The following is a 25,380-nucleotide window of genomic DNA, read 5'->3' on the forward strand; positions in this document are numbered from 1 at the left end:
ATTTGCAGCAGCCTGGTTCTGTCTCTGCAGAGTTTGCTTGTCCAGCACAAAGACTTTGGGGCTGCTTTTGAACCCCTGCAGAGGAAGCTCTTGGACCTGCAAGTCAGGATGGAGGCGGAGAAAGGGCTCCAGAGGGACATCCCTGGAAAACAGGCCCAGCATTCAAGGTTGCAGGTGAGGGGGTTTGTGGGCCCTGGTCACCCCATGTGGAGGCTTGGTTGTGCACAGAAGCTGCCCTCCCTCCTCACAAGGGGAACTGGGGAGCAGCATGGAGCTGGAGCCCAGGGTAGTGATCCATCTCACTTGATCTGACTTTTTGTCTATTTATTTATCTGATGCTTCCTGGCCTCCACAGGGCTATTGAATGGAGCAAAATGAGAAACAGATCCTTTATTTACTCTGGAGTTCCAAAGTCCAACATTGATACTTGTTTTTTTGTTTTGTTTTATTTTTTCTTTCTTTCCATGACTGGAGCTTAAACTCAGGGCAGCCTGCTTGCTCAGCTGGAGCTCTACTACTTGAGCCACACTTCCAGCCTGATATTTTTAGCTGGTTAATGGGAGATGGGGGTCTTGTGGACTTTTCTGCCTAGGCTGGCTTCAAACTGCAATCCTCTATCTCTCAGCCTCCCGAGTACTAGTTTTACAAGAATAAGCCCCTGCCCCTGGCAATTTTTTTCTTCTTCTGGGACTAGGATTTGAACGGAGGGCCTTGTAATTACTGAGCTGGCATTCTACCACTTAACCCTGCCTCCCGATTCTCTATTTTTGTTTTGTTTTGTTTTTTTCCTTGCTAACTTCCTAGTGAGTCTAGAAGCCTTCCATTGAATAAACCATGTATACTGCAAACTGGCTGCTCATTGACCACTGTTGGCTGGATGAGGTGCTTTCTGGTTTTCCAAATGCATGAGATGTATGTGATGCATGTGATGCATGTTGTGCATGTTGTCTTTTCTGTGTATATGTGTATGGGGAGGGAGGGGTCCTGTCCTTGAACACAGGGCCTGGGTGCTGTCCCTGAGCCACAGCTCCACTTCTGGCTTTTTGTTGGTGGTTAACTGGAGATGAGAATCTCATGGGCTTTCTTGCCTTTGAAGGCTGGCTTTGAACTGCAATCCTCAGATCTCAGCCTCCTGAGTAGCTAGGATTAACTGCGTGAGCCACTGGCACCCAGTTTGGTGGTTGTCGTTTAAAATTCCGTTGTGGCTCATACACAAAATGAGTGTCCTCTGGGACTCACTCACCATGCGACCAAAGGAGTGGTGAATCTTCATTGGGAGTGAGGGTCAGTCAGCGTGTGAGGTTCTGATGTCTGCGCTGCGGACGCCGTCTGGCCTCGCCCACACTGTTTTCATGATGCCTCCAGAATATTTTTGTCTGAAATTTTTATCTGCTCTGAGAGGGGCCTATCAGAATAGCCTATGGTGTAGCTGCTGCTGTGGGGAGCCGCCATCCTGGAAGCCCCTCCCCTCCCTGGACTCCCACTCACTGCCCCTCCCCCTTCTCCCTGGACTCCCACTCACTGCCCCTCCCCCTTCTCCCTGGACTCCCACTCACTGCCCCTCCCCCTTCTCCCTGGACTCCCACTCACTGCCCCTCCCCCTTCTCCCTGGACTCTCAGAGCCCCTCCCCCTTCTCCCTGGACACTCTCAGAGCCCCTCCCCCTTCTCCCTGGACACTCTCAGAGCCCCTCCCCCTTCTCCCTGGACTCTCTCTCAGAGTCCCTCCCCCTTCTCCCTGGCCCCTCCCCCTTCTCCCTGGACTCCCACTCAGAGCCCCTCCCCCTTCTCCCTGGACTCTCACTCAGCCCCTCCCCCTTCTCCCTGGACTCTCTCTCAGAGCCCCTCCCCCTTCTCCCTGGACTCTCACCCAGAGCCCCTCAGTCTCTCCCTGAGGCAGAAGCAGGATGCACAGCTGACCTTTTCCCGTCTCCCTGCAGGCACTGCAAGGAGAGAGTATGGAGCTGGGAGTCCAAATAGAGGCGGTGAGGCCCCTCATTCAGGAGAAATCCAACCACCAGCACCAGCTGGACCAGCTTTGCTCTGATCACCACACCCTGCAGAGGGCCCTGGAGGTAGGGGGACAGCCAAGGGCCAAGAAGCCACTGGGTCCGGGCCCTGGAAGCCTACATGCCTGGGGCCTGTCTGTTCCTTCCCGCCTTCCCTTCCTTCCTTCCTTCCTTCCTTCCTTCCTTCCTTCCTTCCTTCCTTCCTTCCTTCCTTCCCTCCCTCCTTCCTTCCTCTCTTACTCCTTCCTTCCCTTTTCCATTCGGATAGCAGATGACTACCCAGCACTGGGGACTGCTCTAGGCACCATGGGTGAGACACAGCCTGAACGAGGCAGGCAAGGCTGTGTTCTCCGGGGTCGGGTAGGTGGCAGTTAGCCCGCAGCTATGATTCTGCATGGGAACCGGGGCCACTGCCTGGGCAGAGAGCTGAGGTTGCCTGGGTCACGACAGCCAGGCTGCAGTAAGCCAGGTTCTGCAGAGCCTTGTCAGCAGCACCCTCTAGTGGCCACTTGAGCACTGGCTGGCATTCTCACCGGATCTGTTCCACTTCGTGCAGTGAATGGAGCCCAGGGCTTCTCCAGGCTGGGCACGCAGGGACTCTGATGGAGGCTTAGGTCTGTCCATTTTCCTGAAGAAAACTCAGGTGTGAGTCAGGGGTCCCTCACCCACTCGTGCCCTCAGTGTTTCTGGGGCACGTGCCACCGCCTCCAACCTCCTTCTGTGGCGATGGAGTCTCACTGATGTTTCTGTGCTCGTTGGCCTGGAACCGACAAGGCCAGCCCTCGGCTCGGTTCCCATAGCTGGGATGACAGGTGTTCTCCATGGCACACAGCCATGGGATTAAGAAGAGGTCTTGTGACTGTTTCTGCCTGGGCAGCCCTCAAACTGCAGTCCTCCTATTCACAGCCTCACAAGTAGCTAGAATTACAGGAGCAAGCCACTTGGTGCCTGACTCAGATTTTTAAAACTTACAAGGATCTGTCACCAACTGGGCCCAAGTAGTCACAGCAGTCAGATAAAAGCCAGGGTTACACCAGCGTCCTTTATGCCCTCCTGGCACACCTGACCCTCAGGGGCAACTCTAGCCTCAGATTTGAAATCCAGCTGGCATCGGTTGTGGGCTTTGCATGTGACGCTTGTTTTAGAACATTCCGCCATGGGGAATGTGCTTATCCATATCAGGAGCAGGATGGCTGGGTCAGGAGGCACTCCTGTGTTTGTGTGGCTGTACTTGGGCTCAGCTCAGGGCCTTGTGCTTGGCTCGGCAGTCACTTTCCCAATTGAGCCATATCTCTAGTCCTTTTGCCTTCTTTTTTATTTCTGCATAAGATCTCATTTTCTGCCCAAGCTGGTCTTAAACCATGAGCCTCTTGACCTCAGCCTCTTGCGTAGCTAGGATTACAGGCACGAACCACCATACCCAATTCCATTTTACCTGATGCTTCCCAGTGGTTTTGCAAAGGGCTGGCGTGCCGGGGGTGGATGGGAGCTGGGCACGCCCCATCCATCCCATAGAAGCACAGTTTTCACCGGAGTTGGCCTGGGCAGAGGGGAGGCCCAGCCCTGTGCTGTTCCTGATGGCGTTAGGAGTTGGGGGAAGCCTGAGAGTCCTGCAGGGGTTAGGCAGTGCCCGGGTCCCTGCCTCCACCCACACTCAGGCCACCCTGGCCCTCTGGGCTGTGCCGCAGGACCTGGTGGACAGGTGTGGGCAGAGCGTGAGGGAGCACTGTACCTGGAGCCACCGGCTGCTGGAGCTACGACAGTGGATCGCCGTGGTCACACAGATGCTGGCGTCATACCGGGCAGAGGCAGGCTCCGGGGAGACCGAGCCCCAAGAGGTGGAGGTGAGATGGCTACTCATTGCCTTACCGGCCTCCTCCCAAGCCTCTACCGCCGATGCTCCCACGGGTGGCGGCAGAGCCCTCTCTACTCCTGGGACCTCACTGTCCGTGTCCCTGTGTCCCTCAGAGGCTGCTGGCGGAGCTCCCAGGCAAGGAGGCCCAGTTGCCGCTGGTGGAGGCCATGGGCCAGCTGGTGATGGAGAAGACTTCTCCAGAGGGCGCGGCTGCGGTCCGGGAGGAGCTCCGGGAGCTGGAGGAGTCCTGGCAGGCCCTGAGGCAGCTGGAGGAGGCCGCGCTGAGGTGAGAGGTGCCCCCCCCTCCTGCTGTCTGCAGAGCAGGTGCTGGACAGCCTGTGTACCAGGCATGGCGCCGGGGGCCGGGTGGAGGTCATTGCACACTTGGGCCCAGCTGGCGACTCTGATCAGGCCATGAGAAGCAGGGCTCTATCTCTTCATCCTGTCTGGCTCGGGCCTCAGTTTTCTTCTCTCCATCTCTGGGGTTGTGCATGGACCTGGGGGGAGGGGGTGATGTGAGTGGAAGTTGGGAACAGGGTGGGAATGGGCCCCGCAGCGCCCTGCCACCCCTCAGAGATGACTTCGAGGTTGTGGTCAGCAGCCGAACCGTGGGACCCCAGAGCTTCCACCTGATGGACCATCCCCCTCCCTGTCTTCTGGCCTCAGGAGGAAATGGCAGCTGCGGATGACCCCAGTGGATTCGGACAGGAAGCTGGTTTTCACCAACAACATCCCCAAGTCTGGCTTCCTCGTCAACCCCGGGGATCCTATTCCCAGGAGGCGGCGTGGGGTGAGTCTGGCGGGTGTTGGGGGGGCAGGAGGTGGCTGCTTTTGCTGTGTGTCACAGAGGGGACTCAGAGACCCCCCCCACTGAAAAATATTTACTACATGGCATCAGCGGTTACTGTCTTAAAAACAAACAGAAAAACCCCAAAATGGAGCCATAAGCTGGGTGCTGGTAGCTCACACCTGCACACTGGCTTCTCAGGAGGCTGAGATCTAAGGATCATTGGTCAAAGCCAGCCCAGGCAGCAAAGCCCATGAGACTCTTATCTCCAATAAATGACTGGGGAAAAGCTGGAAGTGGAGCTGTGGCTCAAGTGCGAGAGCACTATCCTGAAGCGTAAAAGCAGCTTGGGTTATAGCCTGTAGGCCCAGAGTTCAAGCTCAAGGACCAGAAAAGAAAGAAAGAAAAACCTGAGCCATGTGGAAAAGAATTGTATTGCTTGTTGTTCAGAAACAATCTGTCAGGCCAGGTGTGATTGCATATGTCTGTAATCTCAGCCCTTGGGAAGCTAAGACAGGAGGATCACTTGAGCCCAGGAGTTCAAAAGCCAGGCTGAGAATGTCAATTACTCACGCTCCGGGTCATTCCCTCGTCTCCCCATGGAGTATGTCTGTAGTCTACAACCTTGCCAACCCGCAGGACTGGCCAGCCTCTCCCCCCCTTCAGCACCCAGTCCTTACCTGCCCCTCTGTGGAATCCCCAGAGGGCCTTGCTCACCTCTGACCCCTGGTCATGTGACTTCCTCAGGCGGGCCTGCGGGAGGCAAGGGAGGGCGGCCGTGAAGATTTCTCCAGGCTGTTCGGGAACTTCGAGCAGTGGCTGCAGATGGAAAATTCCAAGCTGATCCGAATTATCGCAATGAAAACCACCACAGCCCAGGATGTGAGGGCCAGAGAGACAAAACTGCAGGTTGGTTCCTTGTCCGTGGGGGGTCTCGCGCACACGCACCAGTACTGAGGCTTGTGCTCAGGACTTGGGCACTGTCCCTAAGCTTTTTCACTCAAGGCTAGTGCTCTATCACTTAAGCCTCAGCTCCACTCAGGTCTTTTTGGTGGTTAATCAGTGTTACACACTGAGTACAGTGCTCAGGATGGGCTTAGAGCTCTGTTTTGTCATCTAAGATGACTCTTTAATCAGGCCCTGGACCTCCTGGCTTACTCTTTGGTTTTATAAAAGTGTACTGTGGTAGAGATTGAAATTTATTTATTTATCCTGTTGGAGAATGATTCAAACTCCTACATCTTTTGTCCAGGGTATTTTTAGAAAACTCTATTAGCGCGTGCGCGCGTGTGTGTGTGTGTGCGTGCGTGTGTGTGTGTGTGTGTGTGTGTGTGTGTGTGTGTGTGTGTGTGTGTGTGTGTGTGTGTGTGTGTGTGTATGTTAGTACTGGGACTTGAACTCATGATTTCAGTCTTGCTTAGCTTTTTTCAGTCTACCACTTGAGCCATATCTTCACTTCTGGGTTTTTTGCTGGCTAATTGAAGGCAAAATGTTGTCTACCCAGGCTGGCTTCAAACTGGGATCCTCAGACCTCAGCCTCCTGTACAGCTGGCATGACAGACATGAGCCACCAATGCCCATCTTGCTTTATAATTATTTTTATTTATTTTTTATTTATTTTTTGGGGGGTCTAGTCGTGGGGCCTGAACTCTGGGCCTGGGCACTGTCCCTCAGCTCTTCAGCTCAAGGCTAGCACTCTACCACTTGAGCCACAGCACCACTTCCGGCTTTTTTCTTTTTGCTTATGTGGTGCTGAGGAATTGAACTCAGGGCCTCAGGCATGCAAGGCAGGCACTCTACCACTGAGCCACCTTCCCAGCCCCTATATTTTTTAATTTTTTTTTTGTCGGTAGTGGGGCTTGAACTCTGGGCCTGGACACTGTCCCTCAGTTCTTCAGCTCAAGGCTAGTGCTCTACCACTTGAGCCACGGCGCCACTTCTGGTTTTCTGAGTGGTTTATTGGAGATAAGGGTCTTTCCTGCCTGGGCTGGCTTTGAACCCCAATCCTCAGATCTCAGCCTGCTGAGTGGCTAGGATTACAGGCGTGAGCCACCGGCGCCCGGCTCTAATTCTTTAGACAGAGTAAATATAGCTGCTTTACAGTGTGGTTTGAAATTTCCCATCGCCCAGGATTTTCGCAGTGTGTCGGTTATATATTTTTGCTTCTTCTTGATAGCCTGTGTCTAGATGTGGTAGCTTCGATTGTGTGCTCGGCATTGTGTTTGACAAATTATGTGTATGGCTAATCTGAGATGTAGAGTCATCTTTCCACAGAGGGCTTTTCATTTTTATTTTTATTATTGCTAAGAAGTAGGGGCTTTATCAGTCTGAGGGTGCTGAGTCCAAGTTCCTCTGGACCACTGAGATGCTGGAGCTGGGCTGCAAGTACACACAAGTTGGGGTTCACTTCAGGCTCACACCTTTACTCTTAGGGTGAAGTGAACAAAAGTCTCCACTGAAGAGGGAACTCCCCCTCTTCCTCTCCTTACGTTGTGAGGCTGCCAAAAGCAGTATTTCTTAATTATTCATCTGCCAGACTGGCAAACGGAAGTCCAGACACACAAGACATTCCCTCCTGGTTCTCATCCTTGCTTGAGTTTTTGCTTTTTCCTTTATTCTGTGCTGGGATCAAACCCAGTACCTTATGCATGTTAGACTGGTGCTTTACCACTGAGCCACACCTCCAGTCCCCCTCCTCTTCTTGAGAGTTCATCTGATCTATGGTACTCTTTGTTAACCCTTTGATGGCTGTAGCTTTTAGCTCCCCTGCTTCCTTTGCTGTTTTCCAACTGGCATTCTAGTAGGCTCTGAAAAGCTAAGCCAATTACCCCATATCATACGGCTAAAGGATGGAGGGGGCAGGCCCAAGACAACATTTCAAATCACGCTCCTGCCTATAAAGCCTTGAACCACCCCAATATCATACCGTAGTATTCAGGTTGTCATGCTATGAGACCACAGTACTCTGCCTGTGTAGAAAAGTCTGTCAGGCTCAAAAATGCCCTTGGAAACATCATTCAATGGTGGTCACTTTATTAATGATGTCAGAGTTGGAAGGGACCCCATTGGTTAGCATTCTAACTGACCTACCACACTTAAGGCCATTCTGGAACATTCCAGAGAACTGATTACAGGCCTTGGCTTGAAATGGCATAAAGTGAAGTTACTGCATTATGGGTTCTGTCTGCCAGCTCTATGCCTGCCTCTCCATGCAGTGACACTTGATTGCCCGTCTATACAAGCCACGAGAAGCGGCTCTTTCTGACTCTGCCTTCTCCCTCAGGAGCTGGAGGTTCGAGTCCCAGAAGGTCAGCATCTCTTTGAGAACCTTCTTCGCTTGGGTCCAGCAGGGGACCGTTCAGAGGAGCTGGAAGATCTGCGCTACCGCTGGATGCTGTACAAGTCCAAGCTCAAGGACTCTGGCCAGCTCCTGGTAGGTGCTCAGGGGACAGCCAGGCCCCAGGAAGGACAGGGCTGGGGACACACGTGGGCCCTGTGTATTCCTAGGTGACAGCTTGGAGGTGGGGGTGGGGGGGAGAAGACAGGTTCTTGCTTCCCATGATGCATTTGGCCACCTACTGCCTTGTGCGGCCAGCGTCCGGACAGTAATCATGGCAGAGCCTTGGGCCTCATTTGCGGGCTGCCATGCAGAAAGCTGTCGGTGCCTTTCTCTGTTCAGTTCAGGGGCTTCCTCTGACAGAATCCGCACGTGGTCTCCAAGGGGGTGCTGCACTGGGCTTGAGTGGGCCCTGAGGTCCAGCTCCCCTCCCCAACTGGCCCCCCTGCCTGGCATTGACTAAGGATTCTCTCCTCTTGGGCCTCCGTGCCTCCTACACAGAATAGCCACAGCGACACCAGTAACCAACCGTGGCTCTAACGCAGCGCTCTAACCTATCTATAGAGAGGCTAGTTGTCCATCCCTGTGGACCATGAGGGTGAAGCCCAGGAGGGGGCCCGAGGAGGCGCCTCTCCTCCCAGGCCCAGGTCAGACTCCAGGCATCTGGTCCCCAAGATGTCAGCCACTAGATGTCAGCCCAGACCAAGCCAGGCGGCCATGTCCCCCAGCGCCTGGCCCAGGCCTTCCCAGACTCAGTCCCACCTGGGCCCGAAGTGTGTTCAAAAGCTCATTAAATCGAATCTCCTGCTGGCTCCGTTGTGCAGATGACCAGAAGTTTTCACGAATCGCTCCCTTGACAAAATGAATATTCCATTACACGTTCTGCTGGGATTTAAATTTCACTCACCTCCATCTCCCCTCCCTCCCCCTTCTTTCCTTCCTTGCAATAACAGACGCAGAGTTCTCCAGGGGGGCCGACTGGATTCCAGAAGGTACGTACATTCGTACATGTCTGCCATCTGCTCCACAGAGCTGAGGGGGAACTTGCAATGACCCTGGGGGCAGGATACCTGGGTTTTTCTAGTAGGTTCTGTGAGATCTGAGACGCGTTGATGGCAAAGTGGTTCTGCACTGTAGTGGGTGGGGTCCTGGAAAGGCCAGGCTCAGGAATGACCCGTGGGGGTGTACAGAAGGCTCAGAGGTGCCAGGCCCTCATCAGAATCGGGGCTCACTGGGGAGGGACAAGGAAGCTATCCATAAATGACCATGACAGCAGGTGTCGGCTGGAACTGTCCCAGGAGCCGGGGCCATTCTGGGGACAAAGGACCATGGGGCCACTCTCAGGACAGAGGGGTTGCAGGGCTCCACACCACTCTAAGTAGGTGGTGGTGGAATCCCCTTGTTCTGTCTGGCACGGGGTTCCACTTGTGCCCACAGAGACACGCACAGGGCTGTTTGTAGCTGAAGCAAGAGCAGAAGCAGCCGGAAGGATAGGAAGGGGTACTGGTTCTTGGCACTCAGCACGGGATACCTGAGCTGCCTCTTGTGTACCAGCTACCCTGCTCTGCTGGGTGATGGCATCTCACCGAACCCACCTGGCCACACCCAAGTGGCCTTAGCAGCAAGCGAAACTGGCTTGTTCAGCGGTGGCATGCAGCTCCCCGCTGGTGTCTAGCCGCTGATACCCAAGCTTACATTTTAGCCTTCCAGGGAATGTCTTGGAGGAGGCCTCCCTGAGGCCTGCAGTGTGTCCAGCTCCTGCCAAATGTCCCCAGGTGGCCATTTCCAAAGGAAATACACTTGTTTTCTTGCTAAGAATTGGCCCATACGGGGCCCTGACACCCTGGCTGCTGGCTAAGTTCAAGCCTGGCACCTGTGGGGGCGGGGGAGTGGGTAAGCCATGAACTGGGCGGGGCTATCAGACCAAGGCTGTACCCTGCGCCCAGCACCAACCCCCTCTATGGCCTTGGGCAAGTGGCTTAACCTTTGTGGCCCAGTTTTCCCGTCTGTTAAATGGGAATGCCAATCTTGCTTTTCTTCACTTCCTGTTTCAACACTGAAGACTGCATGAACTGTGCTCTGTAGAGAGATACCTAGAGCCAAAAGCTGGTTCCTCCCAAGTTTAGAATGGGGGAGAGTGGCAGAAAAGAGTAGGCATCCATCATGGCCCAGCCAGGTGACTCCTGGTGGAAAATAGCTGCCCTAAGACCAGAGGGCCAGACTGCTTCTAGCTTTCAACTCCTCATGCAGCTCCTATGCCTGAGTCTACCTAGAAGCCAGTACTGATGGAGCACTAAGCTTAGGCCAAGCTCTGTTTTCTGCTCTGGGAACGTGACAGGGAACAGGAGAGCAATTGATCCTGCAAGGCCATGTTCCTGGCTGGGTGGAAAGAGGTGCCCGGGCTCCTGGGCTGCAGCGTGGGCTTCTGGGTCAGAAAGCTCCCAAGGACAGTGGCTGGGCAGGGCCTGCAGGACCCCAAGATTTGCCTCAGCTATGGCCAGCAGGTGTTGGGCACAGTTTTGTGAGATGGATAAGCAAGAAGAATCTAAGGGGCCACAAAAATCTGCTCTCCTGGGCTATGTATGAAACTTTGGTTTCTGTGCTGGCTGGCTTTGAGCCTGTAGGAGGAAAAAAATTAGGAGCTGCAGGACAGGACAGATTGCTGGGCCTGTTTCTAGAGAGAACATGTTGTTTGTTTGGCTCTGTTGCTGAGCTACACCCCAGCCCCAGAACCAGGAACTCTAATCTAGTAGACCTGGAGGGGGCCATGAATCTGCATTTCTAGCACATTCCCAGGTGACACTGATGCTGCTGGGGAATACACTTTGCGAACCATTGCTTGACAATCTGGATTTGAGTCCCCCCTCTCCCACTAGTGTGTGTGGCCTTTAGCAAGTCACTTAATCACTGTCTTCCAATGAATGAGTGACAGTCACCAAGAGAATCGCAGGCAAAGTTCCTTCTGTAACCATTGACACGCAGTAGGCTCTCATTTGTTTTACATGAAGGCCCGGCACTTCTGTGGGTCCTGTCCCCTCCCCTCCCATCTCTTCCCCTCCCCTTTCATTTCTTTCCCCTCTTCCCTTTCTCTCCCTGCTTCTGACAGGGTCTCACTATGTAGTTCAACCTGGCCTCACACTTGCAATCCTCCTATTTCAGCCGTGAGTGTCTGGGATTATAGCCATCACTGTGCTTCTCGATGAAAAAAAAGTTTGGTTTGATCCTCATATTAACGTGTGTGTGTGTGTGTGTGTGTGTGTGTGTGTGTGTGTGTGTGTGTGTGTGTGTGTGTGTGTGTGTGTGTGTGTGAGAGAGAGAGAGAGAGAGAGAGAGAGAGAGAGAGAGAGAACGCACATGCGCACCAGTCTTGAGGCTTGAACTAGGGGTCTAAGTGCTATCTTTCAGCTTTTTTGCTCAAGGCTAGTGCTCTACCACTTGAGCCACTGTTCCACTTCCAGCTTTTTTGCTGGTTAATTGGAGATAAGACTCTCTTGGATTTGGCTGGCTTTGAACCACGATCCTCAGATCTCAGCTTCCTGAGTAGCTAGGATTACAGTCATGAGCCACTAGCTCTCACGTTATCTTTTGCTAGTCTTGCTATGTTAGATTTCTGTTGCTATTATAAAAATACTTGAGATATCAACTTACAAAGAGAAAAGGTTTATTTTGGCCCATGGTGATGCGGTTCTAGTCTGGCCAGTTGGCCTCTTGTTTTGGGCCTGTGATAAGGGAGCATGTCATGGCAGGGGTTGTATGGTAGAACAAAACTGCTCACCTCACAACCAGGAAGCAGAAAGAAGAGGAAAAGACTAGGGTCCCCTATCCCCTTTAACTGCAAGCTGCCAATGGCCTCAGAACCTCTCCCCAGGCCGAAGGTTCCACTAACTCCAAACAGTGCCTCATGGCACCAGGGCTCCACTTGTTTGAGTTGGGGTTGGAGGGTTTTTGTTTTTTGGGATTTTTTTTTGCTAGTTAGGGTGTGTGTATGTGTGTGTACAGCTCTACATACATGCATATATACACATACAGGCCTGACAGGTCGAAAATAAGTGCTGTCTGCCAAGGCTGTAATCTTGCCAACTTAAAAAACATTCCACATATTTTTAGTCCAAGGGAAAGAAAAAAGCTTGCTCCTAAGCTAATTATTTCTGAATGGCTGGTTTTCTATACTTTTTTTACTCTCCTGGCTCTTAAGTCGGCGAAGGCTCCGGCTCCATCCATGGCTTCAGCCTGCTTGTTTGTATAAACAGTAATTAAGATTTATTAAATCTGCAACTGCCCATGTGCCTGCAGCACAGTGCTCCTGGATGCTCATCCCTGGCACATGCACGCACACGTGCACACGTGTCTACACACACACACATGAGGCATAAGTGCTCCTTGAGCTGCAGTGTGTCAGCTCAAGCCCTGCACTGGTCCAGGATGTGGTGGTGTTGCTGTCCTGAGACACACATTGATTTTATTTTAGCTTGAGGAATAAATTGGCTGAACCAGCGTCATCTGCAGGGAGGATGGGCACACAGTTCTCGGCATGGCCCAGTGTGGGCTCTTGACATTCAGGCAGCAGGTAGTCAGCCACAGAGAGCAGCATTTGGCTCACTGTGTGTGTGTGTGTGTGTGTGTGTGTGTGTGTGTGTGTGTGTGTGTGTGTGTGTCTGTGTGTCTGTGTGTCTGTGTGTCTGTGTGTCTGTGTGTGTCTGTCTGTGTGTATGTGTCTGTCTGTGTGTCTGTGTGTGTGTGTACGCGCACACCCGCGCGCACGTGCTAGCCTGAGGTTTAAACTCAGGGCCTTCACTGTCCCTGAACTTTTTTGGTCAAGGCTAGTGCCCTACCGCTTGAGCCACAGCTCCACTTCTGGCTTTTTGGTAGTTAATTAGAGATAAGAGTCTCATGAATTTTCTTGCTCTGGCTGGCTTTGAACCTCAGTCCTAGATCTCAACCTTCTAGGATTACAGGTGTGAGCCACTGATGCCTTTCTTTCACTTGATTGTTTCAAGATTCATAAATCTTCCCATTTTCTCATCTGGGGCATTTAGTTATCCATTCCGATCTAGTTCTTCTCCCAAAGAGTGTTTGCAGTCATCGCTTCCTGACCTTGCCCACCCGGATCTGCTTTAAATCAAACCTGCTTGTAGGCCATGTTTGGTTTTCTTTATCTTTGGACCACACTGATAGTGTACCTTTGAGATTGCAAATTTGAGGGAGCTCAAATTTTCAGGAAAGAGAACCCTGTTCCCTTCTGCTCAGCGGAGGGAAGATGTTGACTGTCTCTGCCCGCCCCCATGGGATGGATTATGCCTCCTGCCCCAGCATTCCATGGGTGTGTCAATCAAACCTCCAGTCCATGGTGGTTACTTCCCTCATGGCTGATAAAATAATGATGCTCCTTACAGTTCATGTCTTAGCTTAGAGGAAATAGTGTAATGTCACATTTCACGAGCTTTCTGGCTAGATAGCAAGATCTTCCTAGCCATGACATTTATATGACATCCTACTGTGTCAGGTGCTGTAATGGACACTCATAAGCCTGGTGTTTAACAATCAAGAACTTCTACTGTAGTAGGAAGAACTGTCATCTGTTTTTGTTTTTGTTTTTGCCTGTCCTGGGACTTGAGCTCAGGGCCTGGACACTGTGCTGAGCTTCTTTTGCTCAAGGCTAGCACTCTACCACTTGAGCCACAGTGCCACTTCTGCATTCTTTGTTTATGTGGTATTGAGGAATCGAACCCAGGACTTCATGCATGCTAAACAAGCACTCTACCACTAAGCCACCTTCCCAGCCTGTCATCTTGGCTTCTTCTTTTCTACCCAGTATTGTGGCTTTGGCATCACCTTTGCTATGATAACATCATTACCACCACCACCATCATCAATCACCACCACCATCACCATGCTGTCACCATTGCTACCACCACCATCATCACTACCATATTGTCACCATCACCTCCAACATCCTCACTGTAGTACTATCTCCGTTATCATTGCCATCACCATAATCACTACTACCACCATCCTCAGTTACCATCATTGCCACTATAATCACCACCACCATGACCACAGCATCCTCAATGTGACCCTCAGTGCCATCTCCACTATCACCATCAGCACCCTTTACCATCTTTCGCCCACGCCCATCGCCATCACCCCCATCACCCCCATTATCCTTGCTAGCCTTGTCATTGGTGGCTGTGTGTGCTCTGCAGAGAGCTAGCAGACACTTCTAAAATAACAGTATTAGGGCTATCTTTTTTTTTTTTTTTCTGTTGGTTGTGGGGCTTGAACTCTGGGCCTGGGCCCTATACCTCAGCTCTTCAGCTCAAGATGAGGACTCTACCGCTTGATCCACAGCACCACTTTCAGTTTTCTGATGGCTAATTGGAGATAAGAGTCTCATGGACTTTCCTACCCTGGCTGGTTTTGAATCAGGGTCCTCAGATCTCAGCCTCTTGAGTAGCTAGGATTATAGGCGTGAGCCACTGGCTCCCAGCTAGGGCTATCTTTAATAACAGAACTAGTAGCACAAATAGAGTGCTAGGACCCAAACTACTGATTTGCCTTCCTTCGAGTCTCACCGCACCAGCACGCGGGCTCAGGCCCTTCACCTCTCGAAACACAGCGAGGTCACCTTGGTAGCATCCAGCTTGGAGCCTACCTGGCCAAGTTCCGAAAGCTGCTCCGCTGCCCCGCAGCATGCCATATCTTGGCCAAGAGGGCCTCCATTTCCCGAGCAAACCAGCTCTTGGCCTGTGCTTTTTAGCGGTCACAACACCCTGGGAGCCACAACCCAGGGGTCCCCACAGAACTTAGGCAGGGCCCTTTGGTACTGTTGTGGGCATTCCAGCCGAGGGGGGTGAGACACCTTCAAGGTGGCATCAATGAAGAGGAAGCACAGGGGAGGAGGAGCCGGAAGGGGGAGGGGGAGCAGGAGATGGGATGGGAAGAAAGGGCCGGTGGCGGTGGTGGCAGTGGATGTGTGGGGACCTTCCACACGCCAGGCACTGTCTCACGACATCACAAGTCTGTATGGAGCCATCGTCATCGCCCTATGAGAATCTGGGGTTTTAACCTGGCGTCTGCCCTGCAGACCGCCAGCAAGCATGCGCACGCAGATGCTCCTTCATGTTGAATGGGCTTTTTGTCCTGATCAAGCCACCAGGGGAGGGAAATCCTGCAAGTGGAATAAGCCTGGAATGCACCCACCCAGCCCCGCCCACCAGCTCAGGGCCGGCCGCTCACCTTCCTTCTGGTCTTAGGGCTCACTGGGTGCTACTCGGCGTCTCCAGAGAGCAGGGGACACCTACCCTACCTGTCTCTAGCCTAGGAAAAGATCAAAACTATCACACAATCAGCAAGATGCTTTCTATGCATGGGTGTTGCTTTCATCCCATTGTCAAGCTGAAAAATCACTTGGGGACTGTCTGTAATCAGCAGCAGAATGTGCCTTCTTAAAAAAAATTTATTGTTATTATAAGGGTGATGTAATAAAGGGTTACAGTACATAAGTCGGGTAAGGAGTACATTTCTTTTTGGACAATGTCACCCCTTCCCTTTTCTCTCCCAGGTTTTCCCTCCCATCCCCACCCACAAGTTCACTTTCAACAGTGTCTAGTTAGCACCACTGCCGAATTTGTTTAGCCTTTGTCTCCCCATTTCTGTGTCCTCCCCCCCTTACCCTCCCAAAGACAGATAAACAAAGACAAAAAAGAAAAGAAAAACCCCAACGAAGAAAAACCCTTGTTTCCATTTCCTGGAGTTCATTTTGATAAATACTATCTTGTATAATCAGATGCACATAGGCGTTCCTCTCCTAAGAGCATCCTCCTGGTCTCACTGTATGTGAACGCCTAGAACATTCCTTTCCATATATTTTCTCTCTCCCCCACCTTGCATGGCTGGAGAGGACTGCAGAGGTGTTAGCTTCTGGCAAACTCATTTCACAGATAGGCAAACGGAGGTGCAGACCGCCCCTCCTCCCCCGTGGCAGCCCCCAGCCCCTCTCACGTCCTGTCCTGTGTTGGTCCCACAGGCCCAGCGATGGCGGCGGCGGCGTTGGGGCCCCTGCTCCCTCCTGCAGAAGGCGTGCCGCCTGGCGCTCCCGTTGCAGCTCTTGCTCCTGCTCTTGCTGCTGCTCCTCTTCCTGCTCCCAGCTGGGAAGGAGCGGCGCAGCTGTGCCCTGGCCAACAACTTCGCCCGCTCCTTTGCGCTCATGTTACGCTACGACGGCCCCCCGCCCACCTAGCCCACTGGGGTGCCCAGGTGAGGTACCTTCTGCAGCCTCCAGCGCGCCCCAGGCTCCTTTTGGGGCTCCCTGGTGGGAAAACTGGAGACAGGACCAGCTAGAGAGCACAGATCCACCACGGCTGCATGGATGTCTCCGGCAGGTTCCCAGGGCAGACTAACTTTTTATACAGCATTCATCGTCTTTGTCTATACTAAATGTATTCTGTGCGCAACTCGGGCTCTGTGTTCAGGATGTCGTCGGCTCTGTATGCAGAGGCTCCTGTTACCATTTCATGTATGATGTCTATTTGTAGATGAGAATTTTCCTGACCGTGTATCTCTCCGGGGGGGTGTCATGGCGCTGTGTCAGCTGTCAGCCCAGAGCCCAGGGACCATAATCCACTTCTTCTTTGGCAACTTCTTACCCAGAAACCTTAGCGTAAAGCCAGATATTAGGGAATGGTGTCTTCTGAGTTGTTAGCCTACAAAGCACACAGAGCCCAGGGACTCAGTTTACCAACAGTGAGTGCAGACCTGCCAGGCTAGTTCTGTAAAGCTCAAGAGATTTCATGCCATGGAGCAGACGCCGAAGTGACCATTACCAGAGGCTGACACAGTGCTGGACCCGCCCAGCCCACAGGCCATAGAAGGCCTATGAAATGGTTTGGTCCATCATAGATGGACACCAGTGCTTCTCGTGAACTTCCCTGGGCTTTCTGTGTCCACTGGCCTGTGTGGATAATTTTATCTGGGCCACAAATGATGATGATATAAATATCCAGATGACCCTTGGCAGAAAAGCAGCTTCCCCACCCCCGCTAGTGAAGGTGGTTAGATTTGGGTCTATGTGTTCCTGCAAAAAAGGAATGATTTCTTATTTCCACTCAAAAGGGTGAAACCAACTCAGCATTGGCCCCGGAGAGCCCTGGGAGATCTGTGTCCCCTTGCCTGCTGGTGGCTTTTTTTCTCCATGCATGTTGAACTTGAGCTGAGGGCAGAGAGGGGTATCTGCGGGTCAGGGACCAGGGATGGATGCCAAGACAGAGAGGAAGGCCTGGGCCTGGGGGTGGAGCCTGTCTAAGGGCCTTCCTGTACAGCCCTTGGGCCCACTGGCCAAGCATGCCCATACATACTTACCCTGCATGGGACCATAGGGCTGGTGACTCCTGGTTAGGCAGGCCTCTAAGCTGGTGGGAAGTGTTTCTTCCTCTCTAAAGGATTCTGGGATAGCTCCTAAGAGCTTTAAAACTGGATCATGTTTTTTGTAAACCGACAGTCTTTTTTTTTTTTTTTTTTTTTTAAGCAAATACTTAATGCTCACTCTTTGCCTGTGGATTTTTGTCTGTTGAACTTTGGGTCGGAGCCCTGGGGGTACTGGATCCTCAGGCCTTGTATCAGTTCTGGAAATGTAGTGTTAGAGACAGAGGCACTTTAAACAGAGGGAAACTTGGGCCCTCAGAGGGTCCTGCTCAGCGAGGCCATGGCTCTCCAACGCACACCAATCCCCTCCAATCCTAGGCCAAGGGGCAGCTCTCATGTTTGGCCCAGTGAAGAGGAAGAGCTGGCATCATGGCTCAGAAGAGCCGTGCCAGGGAGCTCCTGGCACTGACAGGAAAAGCACTTCTCTCTGGGTGCTGGGAACCCAACCTTACGTGGCTGCTTTCCTGAAGGATCCAGGGCTGAGACCTTAGGCTAACGCTGGGCCAGGGTGCTCCTTTTCCACTCTCCCGTGTCACCGGTCAGAAATAGGAGGCCCAGAGAAGGGGTGTGACTCACCCATAGGCACACAGCAAGAGGCTGTTAGGCCAGATCCGAACCTGTGACCTGCTCAGCCCCTTCCCCAGAGCAAAGGCCAGGCTGAGACAGAGCATTTGTGTGAGGCCCTGGGTTCCACCCTCAGTGCTGAGAAAAAAGAAGGAAGTGTGTGCTGGAGGGGGAAGGGGAGAGCTGTTTATATGTCACCTGGTGTCACCTGTTGTCACCTGAGTCATGGGGATCACGCGTACAGAAGGTTGGGAGAATCGCAATAGTTGGGCTGGTGGGTAGGAACGTCTCTATATTTTTAAACTTCGTTACTGATGCCATAAAACGTGCTTGTTTGCATAGCTTTTTTTTTTTTAAACTGGTGTTTTCATTACTTTGTATCAATATAGTTATCATAGGATACAATAGGCCTTTGCAAGCTTTTTAAAAATGTAATCACTTTTGCTGAGAGTGGAAGCGGATGGCTGCTGTGTCGCTAACACTTCCAGCAGGAGCCATGGAGAGGCCACAGAAGCCCTCGGACGGGGTGTGCCGTGAAACCTGCGTGTCGCCCCCTTCTAGAGAGAGAGGGTGCCTAGAGTATCCTGACTGTGTGTGTGCGTGTGCGTGTGTGTGTGCATGTGCGTGTGTGTGTGTGTGTGTGTGGTGAACAAGAGAATGGGGGAATGGAGACCCCACCAGATAACCATTGGTTACCCCCTTGCTGGTCCTCCCTTGTCCTTTCCTTCCTATCTCCAGAGCATGACGGCCCCCAGCATATACTGATGCGGTAAGGATGGGCGGAGGGTGGACCAGGCAGCAAGTGAGGTCAGGAGACCCCTGTAGGCACCCTGTGGAGGGGCGGAGGTCTCTGGTCGTGAGTGGCACAGTTGTGCATCTCCAGTGTGCCCAGCCTGGGCAAGAGCTTCAGCAGGGTTTACAGGGTTATATTAAAAAGCCAGAGGTGTTTCTGGGACACCAACACCCTCCTGGGCGTGGAGGAAGTGGGAGCTGGGCAGTGTTATCCACTTCTGTCTCTGGGGCTCTGTTCACCTTAGCCTTCTGGCAGGAAGCTGGGCCCTCGGTCAGTCCTCTAGGTCTGGAGAATTCTGCTGCTCCTTTGGGCATGAAGATGCAGACGCCTGCGTTGCAGGGGTGTGTGGGAGTGAGGGGACAGGAGGTGGCACTTCTTCCTCTCCTGGCTTAATGGGGAGGCAGAGCTCTGTAGACCTGCTTCATACCCCAGACGGCCCAGCTGGAGAGGGCAGACAGGGACATAGGACAGAAGGCATCGGAGGCCAGAGATGGCGACAAACTCAGTGCTACTGACCCTGCATTGAAAAGTCATGATGGTGCTGTTTTGTGTTATGTCTACCTAGCACTATTTAAGAAAGGTGGAGGGAAAGAGACACAGAGACAGAGAGACAGAAAGAGAGACAGAGGCATGGAGACAATATCGGATCAAACCCAATTTTCAGCTTGGTGCTAGAGGCTCACGCCTGTAATCCTAGCTACTCAGGAGGCTGAGGTCTGAGAATCATGGTTGGAAGCCAGCCCAGTCAGGAAAGTCCATGAGAAGGGAGGGCACAATTGGTACCCTGGGAATGTGGCTCGTGGCTCTGGGCTAGGGAGAGGCAGAGGTCACCAGTGGTGGTCTTTAGAGAAGGGAAAAATATATATATACATATATACATATACATCTATACCCATATACATCTATACACCTATACATGTAAATATATATATACACATATATCCACCAGCCATTCGTGTGCCTCTGCCTCTTTCCCCCTCTGTTGAGCAGCAATGCTCTGGGTCTCTATTCTATCTAGGCTTTGTGCTGGAAGATTATGGGTAACTAAGATTGAGGTCCTGCCTTCAAGGAGCTCCCAGTCCCTCACAAGATACTGAACCAGACATAGGCCATCGCCTTTGACTTTGCTGTATGCCCTCCCAGAGATGAGGCAGGAGAGGAGATGGGGGAGGGCAAGGCAGGCAGGAGGGTGGTACCCTACATCTGGGAGGTTCCCATGGTTACCAGGTAGAGAGAGGAGATGGATAGAGGAGGTCAGGACACTGGACAGCACAGGGAGAGGACTTGGCAAAACAGGAGGAGGAAGCAGATTGGCTGGGCCTGCCAGGGAGTGGAGGTGGATCCCTGGGCTTTGCTGGGTCTCAGAGCACAGGCGTGGCAGGAAGTCCAAGGCTGAGGGCTACAGTACACTACCCCATTCATTGTTACTTCTATTCCCAGACAGTGTAAGTCTATAGCCAAGGGAAAACCTTGTATCTGGAAATGGCAAGCTAGGATTTCCTGGACTGGTAGTGTACACTCTGGTGAGCCGTTTGTCTGCAGATTAAGGTTGTCTGTTGCCCCCTCTCACCTCCTGCCTCTGGTTATTCTACAAAGCAAGGGAGCTCAGGGCCCAAGGGAGGCTGTCCTAGCAGGCACTGGGCCAAGGCCCCTCACTGGGGATACCAGTGCCTTCCCTTGAAGCCAGTTTTCAGAGATCTTCTCACTGGCACACTCTGATAGTGAGCCTCTTCACTTACTCGGTCCAGCAGGGATCCCCTGTTCCCTCACCCCAATCTGATTTTCCCCAGTCCAGACCAGCATAGGAGGAGAAAAGTAGGCCACTACTTCGACTACTGCAGCCATGGCAGACATGAGTAGTTGAGCACTGAGGCTTTCTCCTCCCGCTCTCCAACGCTTGTCCCTAAGGAAGACTCTTAATTCTAGACTCTTTTTTTCCTTTTCCTTTCTTTTTTCTTTCCTTCCTTTATTTCCTTCCCTCCCCTTTCTTTCTCTTCCTGTTCCCTCCTTCCTTCCCTTCCTCCTTTTCTGTCTTCCTGTCTTTCTCTTTCCTTCACTTTATGTCAAAATTAGGACATTAACAATTGAAATCACCTTTTCTTAGTCTGGTACTTGGGTGAGATAAGCAGGAAACCTCTATCACCCCCTAGACAGAGCCCACAAGCTCCTCCCACAGAGGGCTACAACTAAAGGGTTAAGACCAGCCCACATTTCTCCAACTCCTGCTCACAAGAGGAATATCTTCTGTCTTCCAAATAAGATACACATTGGAATTTATTTTCAAAAAGACATTTAAAAACAAAAGCTTCTGGTATAAAAGCACATTTTTCAGCCAGACTCAGCTCGTACACACGCACACGCACATACACACACAGCACCTGCCTGCCTTTTTGGTTGTCATGGCAACATCACAGCTGTTTACACAGTGGTACCCAACCATTCATCCAGACAGAAGATAAGTTGCAGAAAGGAGCCTCAGTTTCCTCAAAGGATCCTTGGCTGTCTTTCTGGCGTGCTCAGCAACAAGGACACCAGGCCAGTCTCCTCCTGCAACTCAATGAAGTGAGGAACAAAGGCCTACAGCTCCTCTCCCCACTCTGATGAAAAGAGAGGTAAGAGCATGTATTGAGGACTTGCAGTATGCTTGCCACCTAACCTGTGCTGGGAGTCCTGGCCTTGTGTTCAGATGCTGACACCAGACACAGAGAGGGAGAGCTGCCTGTCTACAAGCAAGCGGCTGGTAAGCAAGCAGCTTGGGAGCCGAACCCAGGCATGATGGGCTCCCAGCCCAATGTTCTTTCTCTCATGGTAGGGAACTTTTCACTCCAGTCACGATAGTTTTTCCCCTGTAGACCCCTGATTAGCCTGTTGGGGAAAAGGCCTTTCCTGATCATGGCTCCCGGCTTTGTCCTAGGCCCATGCCTGCTAGGGAACTCTCTAGTTCACACTGCCACCATCAGGAGCTGGAAGTGCCAAGGGGTAGAGGTAGGGCTGATGATTGTCTGCACCTGGAGAAGGCACAGGCCAGGGATCACTGGGCCAGGGGAAGGCACAGCCTACTTCCCAAGGCCACTGCCCATTGAGCAGGCCCAGAGAAGGGGGAGGTGGAGGAGGAAAAGAAGAAGAAGAGGAGGAGGAGGAGGAGGACAGAGAAAGATATGAGTTGTATGTAGGGTCTATACAGCCCCCTCCCTCACTCTCCCCAAGAAGCACAGCTGGGCAGTGTGGACTCCTAGTCCCAGCTCAAAACAGCAGAGACCCTCTGTGCCTGGTCTGTGGGAGATCTGGGCCCAGACGATTCCCCGGAGCTCCAGTCCTTGACAGATCTTGTAGAAGCAACTTCTGGTCCTGGCTGACACTCTCTAGTGACAGGGAAGGTCTCTTATCCCATGGAAACTCTTCCAGCTGCCTTAGAAATGGTGTTCCTTCTCTCCCAGGAGAGTGATGACCTGGTTATGGAGGAGAGCGTGGTGTCTCCAAGCGACACCTTGGAGATTAGAACCCCACACCTCTTGGGGGAGAGGGGTGGTGAGGCCCTTGCCAGGGTGCTTAGAACCTGGGGGCTCGGACCTAACGATGAATTTTAAGAGTCAATAGATTCATACTTGGGAGATAGAGGGAGCAGGTGGTTCCAACTGGAGGAAGTAGGCCACGGTGGCGGGGAACATCACTGGGGCCATATCTGGCCCTGGCCCTTTCCTTTATTCTTTTCTTTTCTCTGCTTCCTGGCCACCACAAGGTAAGCCACTCCGCCACGTCCTCCCACTGTGACGGACTGATGCTCCAAAGTGAGAGCCCCAATCAATCTCTCCCCCATGCCTTCCTCAGATATTTTGGTCCTAGCTGTGCAAAAGTAACTAGCACAAGGACTCAGCTCTGTGCCCCCACCTCAAGCAGTAGAAGCTTCCAGAATGGATGCTTTCCTCTCCATGTCAAGGCCAAGGCCAGCCCTCTCCTTCCACAGCACCCATCCCCAATCTCCCCTTCTGGAGACTGATTACTGTCATCAGCCTTCTCTCTTGACAAAAGCTGCCAGGCCTGGGAGTCTGGGCCTCTCAGAAGCACCCCCCCCTCCCCTCTGAGAGGCACTAGCCCAGTTGCCACATTACTGCTCTGAACCAGTCTACATGGGCAGGTTTGCCCTGTTTTCTTAAGACCTGGCCACACTAACCTGATATGGACCAATTTGTAGAACTGGTGCAGTGTGGTTTATTCAGGATGGAGCAGGTGGTGATGTGTGTGTGTGTGTGTGTGTGTGTGTGTGTGTGTGTGTGTGTGTGTGTGTGTGTGTGTATTTGTATGCACGTGTGTGCATATATATGCCCGTGTGTGCACATGTGTATAAATGCTGAGTAGTGGGTTTTGGTGTCCAAAATAAATGAATTCCATTGTTGAAAATGTTCAATTATGTAAACAGCACAGAGGGACCCCCCCATACCCTCTTGTCATATTTGTAATTTTTTAAACACATGCATTTGCAATAAATTAAGCTTTCTGGGAAAGCAAGCAGTATTGGAGCCAAATGAATGTCTTGGAACACATGTGTGTTATCTCAGTTCATATCAAGTGCAAAAGAAACAGAGCCTCCCATCTCCCGGCCATGGGGAAGGGCACTGGGCCCCTCGTGGCTCCTCAGCGAATGTACGTTCAAGTCACTGGGGCTTCTTTCTCCTCCTGTTCAAGTTGCAAGTATCAGTGTTCTAAGAAATAATTCGATGAAGACATATCTGAATTATGTTTGGAAATAAAAATCTATTTTGGTCTATGAAATACTGTGTAGCTTGGAAATTCTTTTTTTGGGGGGCGGGGAGAGGCTATGGAGAGAGAGAGACAGACAGACAGACAGAGCGCGCCTGGAGTGGTGGCTGACTTAATTTTACATTCTCATTTCCAGACAGGCATGGGTCTTCATTTGGGTAGAGGCTGAACTCATGGAGCCAGGGTGAACCCTGGTGACCCCAGAACATCCCTAGTTGATTCCAGCCCCCATGGGGAGGGGGAGAGAACTTTGAAAATTCCCAAATGCACACTTGCACATTGCGGGGGAGAGGGGAGGGGAGAGAACTCAAGGGCAAACAAGTCTGGGTACTGTCAAGGTGAGGCAGCCTTTGCAGCCTCTTCTCTGCCTTTCTGCCAACCCCTAGATCAAAGCTGACTATAATGGTGCTTGAACATCATTTCTTGGGTTCAGGATCTGCTTTTCCAGCCCACAGTGCTCCAAGCAGACTGACAAGGGGAGGAAGAAGGTTCTCAGAGGCATTCATAGGTGACGCTGTGCCACTCTGGGCAAGATAGCAAAAACCAGCAGAACTTCCCAAGTTCTTTTCTGGCACGTGCTGTTTTTGTTGTTGTTACTTACTGTTGACAGTCCTGGTTTGGGCGCTGTCTCTCAGCTTTTTTGCTCAAGGCTAACACTTCACCACTTGAGCCACAGCTTCACTTTGACTTTTTTGGCAGTTCAGGGGAGATAAGAGTTTCAGGGACTTTCCTGGCCAGGCTGGCTTCAAACTGCAAGCCTCAGATCTCAGCTTTCTGAGTATCTAGGTGTGAGCCCGCATCACCTTTAAGCAGATTCAGCTCATATAGCAACAATATGCCACGTGCCACTTCCGTTAGCGACACCCAGGGTTTGTGTGTGTTCCTACAACAAAGACACCCAAGTGCGGGTCAGAAGTGTTCCACTCAGGCCGCTGGATTCCGACTCTCTCATTTTAATTTACTGCCTTTTAGGCTCCCAACTTACTGTAAAAGTAACATTAAACACACGCATGCTTTCTAAATCTGCACGGGGCTCGCTCCTACTCCTGGCTGGCTGATTCATGCATTTTTTATGACAGTGTGATTTCTTTTCACAACCAGGAGTCCCCTGGAAGTAATTACCTTACCCCGGTTTTCATCTGTGGCTTCCAAGCCCCATGGTGACATGTTTAACTGGGGAGATTCATCATCAGCTCATGGAACCCCCCTCAGGGAGAATGCTACTCACTACCTGGCCTTGGCCTGGCCTGGCACTGTCTCACCTGCCCTGGCTCCTTCTGGGCCTTGGGTGGCTTTGCCCAGTCTGCTTCCATCCCCTAGGCACCAGAGCAGTGGCCCTGGCTTGCTGGGGGCTTCCACAGCTGGAAGGCTACTGCCAGTCACTCTGGCATGTCTTTCCCTCTTCCCCCGCCCCCTAACCTGGTGGCCTCCTGCCTCCCTTTTCTAATGCCAGGGCTCCTCTGCCACCAACAGACCAGGAGGGAAATTGCTCTAAATTGTCCCAAGACACAGCCAGTCTGACATGGCAAGTGTGTGTTTCCTGGCTTTGAGCATGTGCAAATAATTGAGGCTCATTTCCTTGGAAGGAGGGGTAACTAAGACAAAAGTTTAAAAAAAATTAAATGTTTTTTTTTCTTTCATGCATTTGTTTCTAACGCATTTATAAGATTATTTCTTAGTTGCTTTGTATGTCCCTCCCCCACAGTATAACCCCTGCTTTTCACTGTATTTGATGTTGGTATAATTTGTGGAGGGGAAGGGGCAAAACAAATCGTTTAAATAAGGATACAGGTAGACCCGTTGCAACAATGAGAAGTACACGTTGTCATGTCAAAAACGAACTTTACAGTTTTGGTGGG

At 51.9% G+C, this 25,380-nt stretch overlaps 1 protein-coding gene across 1 annotated transcript in view; it reads left to right on the plus strand.

Moving 5' to 3' along the window:
• Nucleotides 1-23,520, plus strand: part of Syne3 (spectrin repeat containing nuclear envelope family member 3) — a 77,207-nt gene extending 53,687 nt beyond the window's left edge. The window contains exons 11-19 of the mRNA XM_069997641.1: nt 31-174; nt 1,939-2,073; nt 3,696-3,851; nt 3,976-4,148; nt 4,529-4,652; nt 5,397-5,558; nt 7,933-8,082; nt 8,940-8,978; nt 16,013-23,520. Of these exons, the coding sequence (XP_069853742.1) occupies nt 31-174; nt 1,939-2,073; nt 3,696-3,851; nt 3,976-4,148; nt 4,529-4,652; nt 5,397-5,558; nt 7,933-8,082; nt 8,940-8,978; nt 16,013-16,225 (1,296 nt within the window). The 3' untranslated portion in view covers nt 16,226-23,520. The remainder of the gene's footprint in view (nt 1-30; nt 175-1,938; nt 2,074-3,695; nt 3,852-3,975; nt 4,149-4,528; nt 4,653-5,396; nt 5,559-7,932; nt 8,083-8,939; nt 8,979-16,012) is intronic.
• The last annotated feature ends 1,860 nt before the right edge of the window (nt 23,521-25,380 follow it).

The sequence above is a fragment of the Dipodomys merriami genome, unplaced genomic scaffold (assembly GCF_024711535.1).
Source record: "Dipodomys merriami isolate MVZ:Mamm:240054 unplaced genomic scaffold, mDipMer1.0.p SCAF_50, whole genome shotgun sequence".
Taxonomy (NCBI): domain Eukaryota; kingdom Metazoa; phylum Chordata; class Mammalia; order Rodentia; family Heteromyidae; genus Dipodomys; species Dipodomys merriami.